Below are 15551 nucleotides of genomic sequence, written 5' to 3' on the forward strand. Positions count from 1 at the left end.
GGGGGGGGGGGGGGAGCCTGCCTTGGATATGAAGTTGGCATCTTCAAATGGACTTGACAGAGTTTTTTAATATCAAGAAGTGGCCGAGGAAGTTATGGAATCTGTCCAGGGTATCATTAAGGGATCTCTACCCAGCAGGAGTGGGAGATTCACATGGCTCAGCTGGGGACACAGTGGGAGAAAAACAAAACCATTTCCTGTGTGCCCCCAATGGAGTTGAACTGTTCAATAAACCAATTATGTCCGATTGAGGACTTCATATTCTTAGGGCTAAAGTTGATCACAATGCATTTGTGTGTGGTAAATTGGATGGATAAACTTAGTTGAAGAATGGCCAGATTTTTTTTTTTCTGTGAAAAAAAATGTTAAATGAAAAGATAAATAGCAGAGGTAAACTTCTGGATATAGAGGAGACACTAAAAGAGGTAACTGATAGATTTTAGGAAGATGCAAGGAAAAAGGCAACTAAGAGTTCCTTCATTTTGTAATATTACACAGAAAGATGTCAGATTTTAAATTCGGTTTATCATAGATTTTCACTGTAAGTGAATCTATAACAGTGATATGGGGAAAAGTGGGTGTTTAAAAACATGTTTATAATTGGTTTGTTATCCTTGTTCATTTACTTGTAAACCATGTTATTATGTCAAATTATGTCAAATTATTTAATTATCATCATTAAGAAAAGAGTAACCTGACAAATATGAAGTATAACTGTGCCCATGATTTTCATATAGGGTAGTGAGTGATGTGGCTTCAGTTTGGTAATGGGGAAAGAAAAGGAGGGAAAAACAGAATTCTTAAGTATTTAGAATGCTGTTTTTATTCAGACAAAATTATTTCAACTTTACATTAAAAAAAAAACTTTAAAGGATATTTGTAATAACTTCCAAGATAACTTGTACTGGACAAGGAAAAACTGCCATCAACAATACATAAACCATCAAAGTGGTTCCACTGCTCTTATTGTCTTCACCATAGAGCTGTTTGCAGATATTACAGGCTGTAGCTTCATATCATCTTTAGGGACAGGCTCCAGATTTCTTATTTTTCTTGTTTCACTTCCACATCGTCTATGTTCTTGAATACCAGTCTCCTAAAATGTAAGCAGTATAAAGTGTTCTTAACCATCAGAGTACTAGAACATAAAAGCTTATAAAAATAGACCCATAATCCTAATTGCCTAATTATGCTTCAGTTGAATTGTGTTGTGCTTGAAATGAGTGAGACACAGATGCAGGCTGAGTTTGCGATGAGCACTCGGGTTCAAGAACTTACCATTGTCTCCATTTTCTCCTTTCCTACCACCCTATTTGCACACATCTGGTTCGTAGCCCGTCCCACCCCTGTATAATATCCCAGGACCTCAGCCAACATGGCGGTGGTTCCCCATTTCCTGATGAATAATGGCTCAGGTCCTTGTCTTTGCTCTGCATGACACTCTGCACTCTGCTCCTCATCACATATTCCTTGCTCTTACCAGACTGAACCTCAGCTCTTCTCAGCTCACCTTGATTTAGCTAGAACCTTTGCTCACACTCATCCTTTTGCCTGAAAATGACCTCTCTCCTGCCAGTCTCTGAATGTTCACGGTAGACCTCCTTTTTCAAGCACAACTCAAGAAATGTCCCTGGATATCCCCCTCCACCTCTGCCCCCACCCCAAACATCCTCTGTAGGATCCTCTAAGTGCCTCTCTATCATTTCATTTATGCTATTGAATACCAGGGGCTTCCTGTGTGGCAGACAGAGGTAGGCACTGGGGATATGGCAGTAGACAAAAATTATGGGATTTATGGAACTGAAATTCTGTTAAAGGTTATGGACCCTAAACACATGATAAGTCAGATGGGGATAAGTACCATGGAAACAATACATCAAAAGTGTTCTGAGAAGGTCTCTCTTACGACATAGCTTGCCACCTTCCTTCCTTCAGGCCTTAATAAAAGCATTGCAATCTACTTTTTATAAAAATAACGATTTTTTTAAACATATTTCTACTAGAAAAAATTAACTTTAAAAATCATTTGTAGTAACTTATTCTCTGATTTATACATAGTAGACAATAGATACTTATTAGTAACAGGATTTATTTATAAAATGAGATCCAGAAAAAAAAAACTTTGATTAAAATAACTTTAAATCTAAGTTATTTGGGTTATTTGAGATGGTGTCCTTTAAATATGAGCCCAACTCTCCTGTGTGGGACATTTTGTTAGAAAGGGCAAGTGTCAGACAAAATGTCATAGGCTTCTATCCCCAATCTTGCATGGACTTAGTGTGTGACTTATAGTGTAGTGAGATTGATTAGGGAAGCCATCTCCTTACTTTGTTCCTGTAGCCATGCTTATTATACCAGGTCTTCTATAATTGTTTATAGGCATTTATTTTCCTGTGTCTTCAACCTTTTTCCCCTCTCAGAAATTTACTTTCTTGTAAACTTATTTTGAAAACTCATGGGTCCTTTCTGAACCAGCCAGTTCTATATAACTGTCCATGCACTTTGGCTGGTTCTCTGGTATTTACCTTGGTTGTTTTTGATCAGGATTCTGGTTTTCTTGGCTCTGGCAGGTATTGGAGTACAGGAACTCACTGGCACAGAGTGAATGCATGGATTGTTGGAACAAATCGCTCAGTGTCTTGGTGACACTTTGGGCTGTTGTCATTCTTCCAAACCTTTGGGGTAGGGTGGGAATGTGTCTGGATATGCTGGTTTTCATATTTCTTCCAAATCTCAAAGGCAGGTTGGCTGTCCCTCCAGGGCTCCTTTCTTCTTTCATGGTCCTCCCGAATCTCAGAGGCAGGTTGGCTGCCGAGTGTGGCATTTTATTGACTGAGGGTGTGCTCATCTTCATGACATTTTTTGGTCCCCAATCTTTTAACTCTTGAAAATTGGGACTTTTTTCCTTTTCCCCTTTTGGGGCTTCCCTAGGCTATAATTAGAAATGATCATTAAAATAATTTATTATTATGATAAATAATAGAGTTAAATTCCAAATTTAAATCCAGACTTTAATCTGATGAATTGTTAAATCTTTAAACAAAATTTGTGTTTTTATGTGCAGAATTTTTAAAATAAATAATCTGTATTAAGCTTTTTGAAGCTATCTACTTCCTGTATCCCTAGACTATTGTAAGACAACTATAAAATATTAATAAAATATATATAGTGAATAAAACAATATGTTTGAGTGGCAGGAACATAAGGAGTATTGAAATGCAGCAAAAGTTTATTTTACAGCCATTATTGTCTTTCAGTGTTGTGATTCATGTTGTTTATGAAATGTTTTGTGTTTTGACTTTAGAGAAACCTCTTATCCCTTTCACTGTCTGGTGTTTTGCTCCCTTTTAAAGGCCAGGTGGTACATGGAAGCATGGTGCATGGGAACTGAGACACTACCTAAGTTTTGGGCTATGATGTAGGAGACCCCATTGACTTTTTCCCCACTTTGCACTCAGTATTTCACCCTACAAACATGTCTTGAGAAACCAACTATATTTTAATTAGAATATTAATTACATTTTTAGTAATAAATCAATTGGTTGGTGGTTCATAGCACTACAAATATACAAACTTTATAGGAACCACTTAAAATACAGTGACTGTTCAATTAGATTTAATTTTACCATGAAAGTTTGTTCATATGAAAAATTTTAAATGATTTTTTTTAATTGTAACCTGAGTAAAATGAATACTCCATACTAATTTCAGCAAATTTGGAAAATATATAAAAACAAAGAAGAAAATAACTTGAATTTCTACCATCTAGAGGTAAAACATTTTACTGTTTTACTACAAACTTTACCTGCTTATAAGAGATTATAAATGTTTTATGTTCATTTGCAGTTTAAGACAATGGCCAGCTGAAAAGTATCCAGATCTTTATTTCTACAACTATTTATTACAAATGTAAACTCTGAGTCAATTGAAAATGTACTAATGTACTTTAAGCCTGCAAAGTATCAGAGTCTAAGTATTTGTCATTACAGAGCCAGGCTGTGGGGGTTGTGGGTATAGTCCAGTGGCAGAGCACCTGCCTGGCGTGTACAAGGTCCTGGGTTCAGTCCCCAGTACCAAAAGAGAGAGAGAGAGAGAGGAGAGAGAGGAGAGAGAGGGACCAAGCTGTTTGCTGAATAATACAAGTTACATCAGTATACTATCTTAGGAAGGCTGAAGTTTGACCAAAAAGACCTCAGCCCAAACTAACTTGTTATTTACAAAGCTATAAGACTCAAGACAAATATTATATATATCCTGCTGGTCATATTACAGACTTAAAAACTTACCTCAAAATATTTGTTGTAATTTTCTTTGCTGTGAAGATTGGGCATCAATAATTCATCTTCACAAAAGATGTTTGATGTTAACAAGCTTGAAGTGGCTAAAGTCAATAAAATGAATCGTTTTGAGGAAATGATTTCCATTTTGTCCAAATCTAAAATTAAGTTAATATGTGCAGTCCAGTGTCTACAAGAAGGGAAATTGTGGTGTTTTTATACTGTCTAAAAACAAAGGAAAGTTTCCTGTAAGAGTGAAGCTAATCCCACATGTTTGAAGCACTAATATTAATTAGCGTGTGTAACTAAAATATGCATGTAAGGAATGTGTAATTCATTCTGGGGAGACAGCAATGTTTGTGCTTGCAAATTCATTAACTTTGAAAATAGTTTTCCTCATTATGAAAGCTTTACTAATTAGGTAAGATCAGGGCAATAGTAATTGAGATTCCAAATAAACAGGATGCTTCATTTCTGTAAGCTTAAATAAAAAGTATTTTGTTTCTGGTGTTTACGTCATTTTTTGAGGAATAGAAATAAGAAGAATTCAATACATGCTAGATACATTTTTTAAAAATTCACACAAAAGAATTAGGCATAGTATTTTCAGATGTCAAACAATTGAGAATGTGAAAAGAATTAAAAGTCACACAATACCCCAATAAAATGCCTTGACTTAATTCTTTTTGTAAAATGCTGTTTGGTTATTAAAAAGCTTCAAGAGTAAATGTCAGCTGTATTGTGAAGGATGAGCAGAAGAACAAATATTCATTAGGCATTTTGACAAACTGGTCATCTCAGGAGAAGATGCAGGTAGTCAGGGCCCTTAGGATTGGCCCTGTGGGGCTTATTTGGTAAAACTGCATAAATCACCAGGATTTTATTTCTATCAAGATACCTCATCCTACCTTCCTGTTCAAAGTCCTAAAGAATTCTAGCACAGGTTGGGTAAGTCACACACATGCTAATTTTGTTCTCCCAGGGCCTATATTATTTAGGTAATCTCCTTTTACCACAGCCATGATGACATCATGGCATTAAATGAGAATTTACAGAAATAAATGTGTATTTACTGAAATACCACCGTGAGTCTCTCTTGGAGCAGCTGACTGGTATTTTTAAAGCCCCGCCTTATCGCTAGACTGTTTTGGTTTCATAGAAGCTATTACTAGGTCCCCTTGGTCCCTTCAACTCTCACAAGGGAAATGGCCTTTCATGGATTTCCAACACTCAGGTACTTCTAGAGGTCCCTTCTGGAGGTGAATTAACAAAAACATGCAGTCTTTCTGTAGTGTCAATTGTACCACCTCTAACCTCTCCCACCACCCCTGTGTACACACTTTGAGGTGTGAGGTGGCAGAAATGAAGCCCCTTTTCTATATTGAAGATCTCCAGAATAAGCCAGAAAGTTGGAAAACATGGTGGGTAAACTCTTGTGATGCCTGAGCCTCACACTTGCCTATGTCCTCTCTTAGGACATTTGAGTTCATGGGCTTCATTTGTTTTGATCTGTGATTGCCCAAAATCCCCACAGTAGGAGGCAATTAATTCAATTCATAGTCTAGTGTTAATTTTGTAATGCTGTTATTGGATTATTTGGGTTTAATTTCCCTGAGGATTTAATGTACTTCTCTTCCAAATTGTTTTTTTTGCAAACTGCTGATGGAACTTCTTTCTTTTTCTTTTTTTTGTGGTCAGTAGATCCAAACTTTTGAGAAATGGATGGTCAACAAAACTTGTCCCCTTGCACCATGTTCTCACCCAGGAAAGAAACAGAAGGCGTCAGCCTAGGTCACTTTCAAAATTGTTTGTATCTAGTTGTCCTTTTTAAATAACATGGAACTTAAGCACTCCACCAGGTTTTTGCTACTTAGGGTATTGGCACATCTGTTAAGAGTTTTTCTGATTCTAATCAACATCCAAAGTAGCCCATATAACTAATTGCTTTCCTGCCTTACCAGGTTAGGCTTCCAAGTTTGAACTACATTTAAAATGATCTCATTAATATAGGGCTTGGCTGTTTTTAATCATATCTTCATTTTGCTTTGAAAATGTTAGCAGACATAGAATAACCTTACCAACATACACAGTATGAAAGCACCATAAATCATGGGTGAATTGTGCAAGTACACACACACACACACACACATAGTTGGTTTGGGGCTTCTTGAATTGATGTATGAGCATGTGAAACATTTTTAAAAATCCATCTTCCTTACTTTGGTATTTAAATATATGCTTTATTTGCTAAAATTTTAGAAAACTTAAGGCTTGCATCTAAGTTTGAACACTTCTGAGCTTTAGTCCCCCCAGTACTCAGTTTCTTATCAGACAGTGCTTTTTGGATGTCCCAAAGCATGTCAAATTGCGTTTTGGATATAATGAACTTATCTTTTCAATACCTTTTCTTTCTCCTCTGTTTATTCAATGACTAGTACTGCATAAGTCAGGGTCTAATTAGGATGCAGAAAAAACATAGTAATTTGATCAAGGAATGATTAATGCAATTTCAAATTATAACAGGAGATTAACTCTAAAGGGGTAAAGAATACACTAGGAATGGGGGTGGGATAAGTATACAAGGAAAGAACAAACTGGTCAGAATTCAATCAATATTGGAAAAAGTATGGATGGCAAAAGTATGGTGGGTTGCCCCAGGCCAGAGTTTGTCCACAGCAGGAAACAACTTATAGGTGAAAGACTGGGCAGTAAGATTCTGGGGTATCTGAGAATTCTAGGAATCTTTTGTTGAAATTTGATGGGGATGAGCACCTTTCATGTCCCCCTTGTGCACTGCTGGCAGCCAGGTATAGGAGCCCAAAGAAGCAAATAAAAACACATTTTAACCATGAGAAGTCTTCTGTTGCAGTGTCCCTCCAGTGCCTTTTACTAATAAAGTATGAAACTGCTCCAGCTGCAAAGGAGGAATGCTCACAGGGTCATCTCCATGATCTCAAAGCATGCATTGAAGGGTAGATTTGGAGCTGAGAGGCAAGAAATAGATAACAGGGGCTGGGGATGTGGCTCAAGTGGTAGCGCGCTCGCCTGGCATGTGTGTGGCCTGGGTTCGATCCTCCGCACCACATACAAAGATGTTGTGTCTGCTGAAAAAAAAAATATTAAAAACACACTTTCTCCTCTCTCTTAAAAAAAAAAAAGGTAACAGCCGTGGTTACTATCCTCCATTCATTTATCCAAACCAATGTCCTTTGTGAGATCCTTGACTATTTCCTCTCCCTTCTCCCACATCTCATTAAACAATTGTGTTGTTTCTAGTTTTGAGTTATTACATTAAAAAATAGCCATTATTTATCTTTCATAATAATCCCACGAGCAGGTATTATTTTTGTTCCTACTCTACAGGCGGGAAACAGATTCAGAAAAGGAAATTAAGTCACTTTTCTTATAAGTGGCAGAGTAAGGACTTGAACCCAAGAAGTCTGAACACTAGTGATTATTCTAATGTGCCCAATCAAGTCTAATCTCTTGACTTCTAAGTACCTTTATATATGCTCACTTTTCTTCATCCCTGGGGCAATTAACTAATCCATCATTTTCTCTTCTCTAGACCCTTTTCTTGGTCTTCTCCAATTCCTTCCCCACAGCTCTTTTGACCTGACCTCTGCTTATTTCTCTGGCACCAACTCTACCAATTCTTTATTACAAACTTCCTTCTGTTCTTTCAGACGCACGTGATTTTTCTTGCCACCAGCCCCCTGCCTGTGATATTTCTGCACATGGAACATCTGTCCACTTGTCTCTGTCCTTACACATATCCAGTGTTGGAGTCTCAGCTGAGGCATCACATGCTGTACAAAATCTCTCCTGGGCTTGCAGCTCTGCTAGCTCTGTTTTCTTCACTGATCATGCTTCTTGTCACTCTGCCTTGTCCTGTTCCCTTCACTGCTCGATAAACTCTGAGGGCAGGAACTTGTTTGTGCAGATTGCAGTGGTACTTCCATTTCCTATTGCAAGAATGCTTAGGAAATTTTATTTCTGAATGAATGAGTACATTTTTCATTTATATTGTGAATAGAAATTAAACTGAAGTTGGTTGTTAGTTATTTCTTCCATTTGGGCCATTCAAGAGTTTTTTGTCTTTACTGTAAGTTATACCTTATTAGAGCTTAAGCTTGTGGCTTGTTCTGAAATTAGAATGTCTTAACATTATCATGTTGGGGCTTCACTTTTAAGACTTTCCCAGACTGAGAGCCATATATGAGCAGTCAGCTATCGTAGGTAGAATATGAGTCTAGGTATATTCTCAGTTAACATGCAGCTTAGTACATTGAGTTTATTCTTCTGGGTCTTGCTGTGTTATGGGCATCGATTGTGCCCAGACACCAGGAAGGGTGTAAAAAGGGTCTGCACAACTCCAAGAACGACTCTGGATGATGCCCCAGAGTCTCCTAGGCAAACTTTGGGACAGAAAAGTGTTCCAGATTGCTTATTTTTTTCTGTGCCTTGTGTAAGCAAGGGGCTCAAATCATTTCTACCAATCAGAAACCAACGTGATTTGAGTTTGAATTTAAGATTTTGTAAAGCTCTAGTCTATTTGCACTTCTAGTGAAATACTTAAGAGATTGTTTTTTGCCATGGGCTGCAAGTTTCTGTTTAAATCTTTGTGTCTAAGGGGCAGCTCGCTCCCCACATAGATCCATGATGCTTCCAGAGGCCATGGTGGGGTCCATGAAACAGGTGGTTAGTTTCATAGCCCAGGGAACCTGGTTATAGAGCTCTTCTCACCCTCAGCCTAGAAATTTACTTCCAGCCTTTTAACAATGCTTATTTCTTCCTTTCCATCTAAGCATAATTCAATTGTTGTGTTGTGTGGAAGAATTTATGGTCATTAGAGTTTTATTTTCCATTTCATGTTTGCAAAGTATTTTACAACCATTTGTTTTAAAAAAAGGCCTGAAATTAGTTAAAAGGTGGGTGGAGGTATTACTATATAATTCATTTCAGCATTAAGTGTGGCAGAAAGAAATACCTGCCTTTCTTCCAAATAAAAACAATGCATGCAAATAGCATAAAATTATTATTTAAAGAATATAGAGTAGTGCCTTTGCTTCCAAGATTTATGAAGGGCTTGTTATAATGAGCTTGTCATATTTTGATGGCAGGATCATATTCACCTCTATGCTTTTTTACCATGACAGATTACAATGACAGGCCCTGGAAAGGTGCTGATGTGAATGTGAGACAAAGAGTATCCCTCTTTGTCTGCAGAAATTCAGTAGAAATTCAACTCTAGTCAAAGTAACTGGTATGGTTTAGATATTAGGTGTCCCTCTAAAGCTCACATGTGAGACAAGGCAAGAAAATTCAGAGGTAAAACGATTGGGTCATGACAGCCTTAACCCAATCAGTGAATTAATCCCCTGATGGAGATTATCTGAGTGGTAACTGAAGGCAGGTAGGGTGTGGCTGAAGGAGGTGGGCTTTGGGGCATGCCTTTTGGGTATATACATAAATATTTATTTTTTAGCTGTAGTTGGGCACAATACCATTATTCTATTTATTTTTATGTGGGGCTGAGGACCAAACCTGGGGCCTTGCACATGCAAGGCAAGCACTCTACCGCTGAGCCACAACCCCAGGCCCCTGGGGTATATATTTTGTACCTGGAAAAGTGAAGTCTCTCTCTCTCTCTCTCTCTCTCTCTCTGCTTCTTGATCATCTTGTGAGCCCCTTCCCTCTCCCTCACTCTTCTGCCATGATGTTCTGTCTTACCTCGAGGCCTGGGGAATGGAGCCGCTTTATGGATTGAGACCTCTAAAACTGAGCCCACAAATAAACTTTTCCTCCTCTAAAATTGTTCTTGTCAGGTCTTTTAGTCACAGCAGCAAAAAAGCTGACTAAAACGGTAACTTAACAAATTTGTACAAGAATAAACATTAAATATTTATAAAAATTAATTCACATGATTTATTCTAGAAGGTTGACTCAACTGCAAGGCCTGTATATTAAATGGACATATTTTAGAGCAATATATTAACCATCTGTATCAGCATTAGATCTTCCAAATGATAAGTACTGATGCTTAAAAACTTTTTTTTTTAAAGAGAATTTTTTTAATATTTATTTTTCAGTTTTCAGCAGACACAACATCTTTATTTTATTTTTATGTGGTGCTGAGGATCAAACCCAGCGCCCAGTGCATGCCAGGTGAGCGCGTTACCGCTTGAGCCACATCCCCAGCCCTAATGTTTAAAAACTTTTAAAAAGCAATTGCCCTGATATTGTTCAAAACATTACAAAGCTCTTGACATAATAAAAATAAATAAATAAAAAAGGTTTAAACAGAGAACTACTGGGCTTTTTCACAATTTAAATTATGTTATTAGTTTAATTTTGAACTTCCTAAAATATTTGTACTAGGCATGACTTACCACTCCATCTCCAGTTAGTCCTTCAGGTAATTCTGATTGTTGAATATATATAAGAAATTCGTAGGGGGCATGGGGTTAGAAGTGATGGTGGAATGTGATGGTCATTACTACCCAAAGTACGTGTATGAAGACATGAATTGGTATGGAATATACTTTGCATACAACTAGAGATATTAAACGTATAGAGCACAATTTTTCATAAGAATTGTAATGCATTCTGCTGTTATATATAAAAATAAATAAATTTTTTAAAAAAGCAATTGTCCAAGACTGAGGAGGAGGCAGCCTCTCTAGCAACAGCTTTCCAATTTGAGCTTTTACGTTTTTTAATGTTTCATTTTATTGACATATTTTCCCTCTCAGGAAGAATGTGTGATTTTTACTGGCCTGGCAGGGGGTTATGGTACCTCTTGCCAAAGAGTCCAGAAAACTTAGAATTTTGTACATGAGGGACAAAGACCAGATGTTTAGTTAAAACGACCCATAGCTTTTATACAAATGTAGGAAATGGAAACCAAGACCTTTACTGGGAGTTTTTTCTGTTTTGGGCCCATTTTGGTTTTGATATTTTTAAAATAAGTCAGCAGCCATCTAGTTATTCAGAATGAGGTAATGGCTTATTTTTTGGGTTTTTGTTTTATTGGGTTAAGAAGAATTCTAAGATGTAGAATGTGCTTTTCAAATAATAATTTAATATAAAAGAAAATATAAGACTTTGAAGAGCTTAGGCAGGCCCCAACCTAATCCTTAGGTACTCATTTCCACTGGCTTAGCTACACTTCCCTTAGGGAGGAAATTTGTTGCTGGAACCTACTGATGTAGTTTGTGGAGGATGTTTGCAAGGACACCTGGTTTCCCTTCTCAAACATAGGCATGAAGGCAAATATGTAACCAGAATGCACATGATGACTAAGGCCTACTTCCCAGATGGTCTTTTGTAACTATAGAAGGGGGGCTAATTGGAATATACCCATGAATAGGTGGTTGTTCATTTTTTATTTTTAATAGGAAGTCATGTTATTCCTGCCTGTGCTCCTGTATGTTGCAGGTAACAGCTTCTGCAATGGTGCCCAGCAGCAACGTACTTGCCTAGGTTCTGAGTAGGACCTGGCCCACCTCTGACCACTCTTGCCTCAACACAACAGCCATGTGACCTTCTTCCTGTTTCCAGTCCTTTGACTTTGGCAATACCACCTGCCTCTCTGGCTTTGACTGTTAGCTCCTGTTTGTATTTGAGACTCAGCAGGTGCCTCTATCACTTGGGTCATAAGGACTGGACTTCAGCATTGAGGAGGGGTTTAACCTTTCCCTCAACACTGGTTTGGTTGGAGCCTCAAAGAGGTATGTCCATGATGCAGCCAGGAATCACAGCATAGCAATTCTGTTGGTTACACTCAACCAATTCCATGACAAATAAAACTCAACCAATTACAAGCAAGAAAGCACAAAACCCCTCAGCCAGATTGTCACTATTGTCTTTGAAGGTGCACTTAAAAATATACTTTGAAACCTACAGTGACTTTGGGCATAAATTTAATTAAAGAAGATTTTCTGGCAATCTTTTGATTCTAAAAGGCAAATTATAGACTGAAACTTTCTATACTAATTGAGGTTAAATGAGCTAAATAAATGTTAATGTTATCCTCATTAAATACCTAATGGATTTAATTCTATATTGGGTTTTAAATCTTACCAGGTTTTAAATTGGTGAATTTAAGAGATCAGATATTTCCCCTTTGAGAGTCTATAATAAAAAGAAAATAGATAAAGTTGGTAAAGGTTTTAGAGCAAATTTAGAGGCACAATCAGGCATTCAAGCTCAAGGGACAATAGTCTATTATAAACACAGACATAAATGACCCAGAGTATCTTAGAATGGTGGACTTTGGCTGATCAGCCCTTTTAGAGCTGCTCCAGCTCTGATTTATTGATAGGAACAGATATTGATAGGAACAGACAATGATCTACCATGGAGAAGTGATGTGGCTATTTAGTGATCACTCCCTATGCCTCCTTCTCTAATCTCTAGGTCAAGAGCTGTAGAATAGCTCTTGAGGCCGATTTGCATATTTATATTTACCACCTCAAAATTACTTTATATATCCTAATCTAACCTTAACTGGATAAAAATATCAAGGAAGAAGGAGCCCCAGAATCCAGGGGAGACCTAATATACAGGCTAAACAGGACTTGGGGAGAGATAAAATAGGGGAGAAATCACAGTGGGTTCATGCTGGACCTCCCTGCCTATTAAGCAATTTTCCATTCATGTAAATGCTTTGGAAGTTGAAACTTTCCTATTGACACAGCTGCAAAATGAACCTCTCCTTTACTTGGTATGTTACTCAGGACTCCTTGGTTACATGTTACTGAAGTTTCTAATATGTTCAAGTAAAATCGGGTATTTATTATAAGGATCCTGTGATGTATTATGAATGGGATTTTGGGCCAGAAAATCTGTAGCGAAGGACTCAAAATCACTGACAAGACTTCTCTTAGATTCTCCTTTCTTTACTCTGCATCTGTTTTACCATCCTCTCCTACCACTATCTAGATTTTTAAACTTCTCTATCCATTTGTCAGCACCTTCTGAGTTGAAAAACTGCCTTATCTTTCTCAATTCCAGATTCAAAGTATGAGGGAGGCACTCTAATTGCCTCAGTGTATATAAGGTGCCCCACCCTGAACCAACTTGTGGCTGGGGGCTGTCGCACTAACAGAGAAGATTCTGCTGTAAAGCGGGAGAGGAGATGGGATGAGTGGCACTACTAGGAAGACAATAACAAAAGGTGTCCAATAGAGTGCAAGGGATAATCTGGACTCTTCTCTTCCTGACTTCAATTATTTCCTGTACAGAGGGAAACTGTTTCCCTGCCTGATGAAAACCCCCATTCTGACCTGCAATCGGAGGGTGACTTAGCCATTTTGTGACGGTGCAGGTATTTCTCTGTAAAGATGCTGAGGAGCTCTCCATCCTAGCAGGGTGATAGCCATAAACCATACTTTCAAGCTGTGCCTTCTGGGTCTTTGTTTTTGCAAGCAGGTGTTCTTGTGTGATATTTTTGTAGCTGATGTGGGGTTTTGATGGTTAAAAAAAATAAAACCCCAAACAAAACAAATTCTTTCTTCCCGTGGGGCAGCTGAGGGCAAAATTCCCAGCTATTTCTCCATATATCCATCAAAAGCAGTGCCAATGGTGAAAGCCTGTGAGTTCCCCTTCTCCCCTGGCAGGTGAAAGGCTTGGCTCAGGTGTTCCTCTCTGGCATTTGAAGGTGCTCCCGTTTCCAGCATTATGCTCACACCAGATAGGAAGCACTGTCCTGAGGATTTCAAGACCAGATGGTTCAGTCCCTAAATGATCATAAACTCTTTTCAAGTTGGGCCTCTTTCCCTTTATTTTCACACCCTTTATTTTGCAATGGCAATACTTGCATTTTGCTTGCCCCATTTCTTCTCACTGAGTTTACTAAGGTCAAGTAATTTCTATGAAATAGAGTAGAGAGCTTCACTGATTTTTGAGCAAGAAAGTTTTCTACAAAGTTGGCAGATTTTGAAATTTTCCACCAATACTTGGGTTGTCTTCCTCGGAAATACAATACAAAATTTCCTTTATTTATGACAAACTTTGTGGAGATCACTAAGGAATATTTATGTGGAGTTAGTAAAAATAAGACTCTTGTGTTTAATTCCAAATGTAAGTATATTCCTTTGATAATTAGCTTCATAGCTCTGTCCTTTTTTGACAGTATTGACACTAAATTTAGAAGTAGTAATAATGGGGCATTCTAGTTCAGCCCTGCAAGCATATCTGTCTACAATAAAATATTTGCTTCCAGTGACAGAAAGTATTTTAGAAGTGTTCATTAGAACAATTTGATAACTGTGTATCCATTATTAATGACCCAAGACAGGGAATTACACGTTACGTGACTCATGTGACCAATAAGGAAGCTACCATTTCCATAATGATAAAGAATTCATATCACATCCATTTTACTATTCGATATCATTTGACCCATTTATGGCTCATTTTGAAAAAGTGAGATTTAAAAATTTATAAAGTTTTTGAATGAAAAAAAATCTATCAGGTAATTTCCCCCTTGCATTGCTAGCAGTAGTTGCTCTCCATCTAAGAGGTGGGGGCCATTTTGTCCCACACCCTTCTTGGACAACAGACTAACAAAGGAAGTTGGGGTGCTCCGAGTTGTGCTTACCCTCTCCCTCAGGAGAGTGCTCAAGCAGAGGACACACATGCTCACTCTGGGAAGCCTTCTGAGGTGTCAGTTGTGAAGAGCTGGAATGGGGGAAGGTGATGTGGGTCAGCCACATTCTGGAACAGAACAGAGCTAGGAGGTGAAGTGCAGCACTCTGTGGCCATATGCTCTCTATTCAGTGGCCCAGACAAGTTTCTCAACTGCCCATCTGGAGAAAATGTGAATAAATGTTCAGCATGGATGGCCGAGTCCTCAGCCCAGGAAGCTCCTAGTCAACGTCGGTTACCAGTTGGTGCTACTGCAATTTTGCAGAGTTAATGAATCAGCGCATGGGTGGGTGGGAGGAAGAGGAAGTGCAACGCAGGCTGGAAGGGAGGGGAGAATCATTTGGAAGGCTGGTAGGTTTTGTGCCAGAAAGAAAACTATTAAATGATTCTTAGCTTGTTATTCTTTCTCCATCCCCCCAAATCTCAAAAGTGTTAAATTTGGAGGGCTCCAGATTGTCACACTAGAGAACCAGGGGCAGCATTATTCTTACTGCACGGTAAATTAGTACCCAGAGACTTGACCTCCTGTCCCATGTGATCCCATTGCATCACTCTCTCCCCTCTCTCTGGACTTGCCTGTGAACAACAGTTGCTGAAGTGATTTTGATGAAATGTGACATT

At 38.2% G+C, this 15551-nt stretch overlaps 1 protein-coding gene and 1 long non-coding RNA gene across 3 annotated transcripts in view; one reads left to right on the top strand and one right to left on the bottom strand.

The window, feature by feature from the left end:
• Positions 1-15551, top strand: part of LOC125611499 — a 78962-nt gene that overhangs the window by 51366 nt on the left and 12045 nt on the right. The window lies entirely within an intron of this gene.
• Npvf (neuropeptide VF precursor) lies at positions 895-15189 on the bottom strand. Of its 2 annotated transcripts, XM_048786361.1 has the most exons (4): positions 14884-15189; positions 4287-4381; positions 2526-2932; positions 895-1096 (listed from the first exon to the last, which is right to left on the bottom strand). In XM_048786361.1, the coding sequence occupies exons 1-4, from the start codon at positions 14996-14998 to the stop codon at positions 1045-1047; spliced, it is 669 nt and encodes a 222-aa protein (XP_048642318.1). In that variant the 5' UTR covers positions 14999-15189; the 3' UTR covers positions 895-1044. The 2 variants fall into 2 exon arrangements, with proteins under 2 accessions (XP_048642318.1, XP_015345839.1); XM_015490353.2 differs by lacking the exon at positions 14884-15189 and having other exon boundaries at positions 4287-4424.

This window comes from Marmota marmota, unplaced genomic scaffold, assembly GCF_001458135.2.
Source record: "Marmota marmota marmota unplaced genomic scaffold, marMar, whole genome shotgun sequence".
NCBI lineage: Eukaryota > Metazoa > Chordata > Mammalia > Rodentia > Sciuridae > Marmota > Marmota marmota.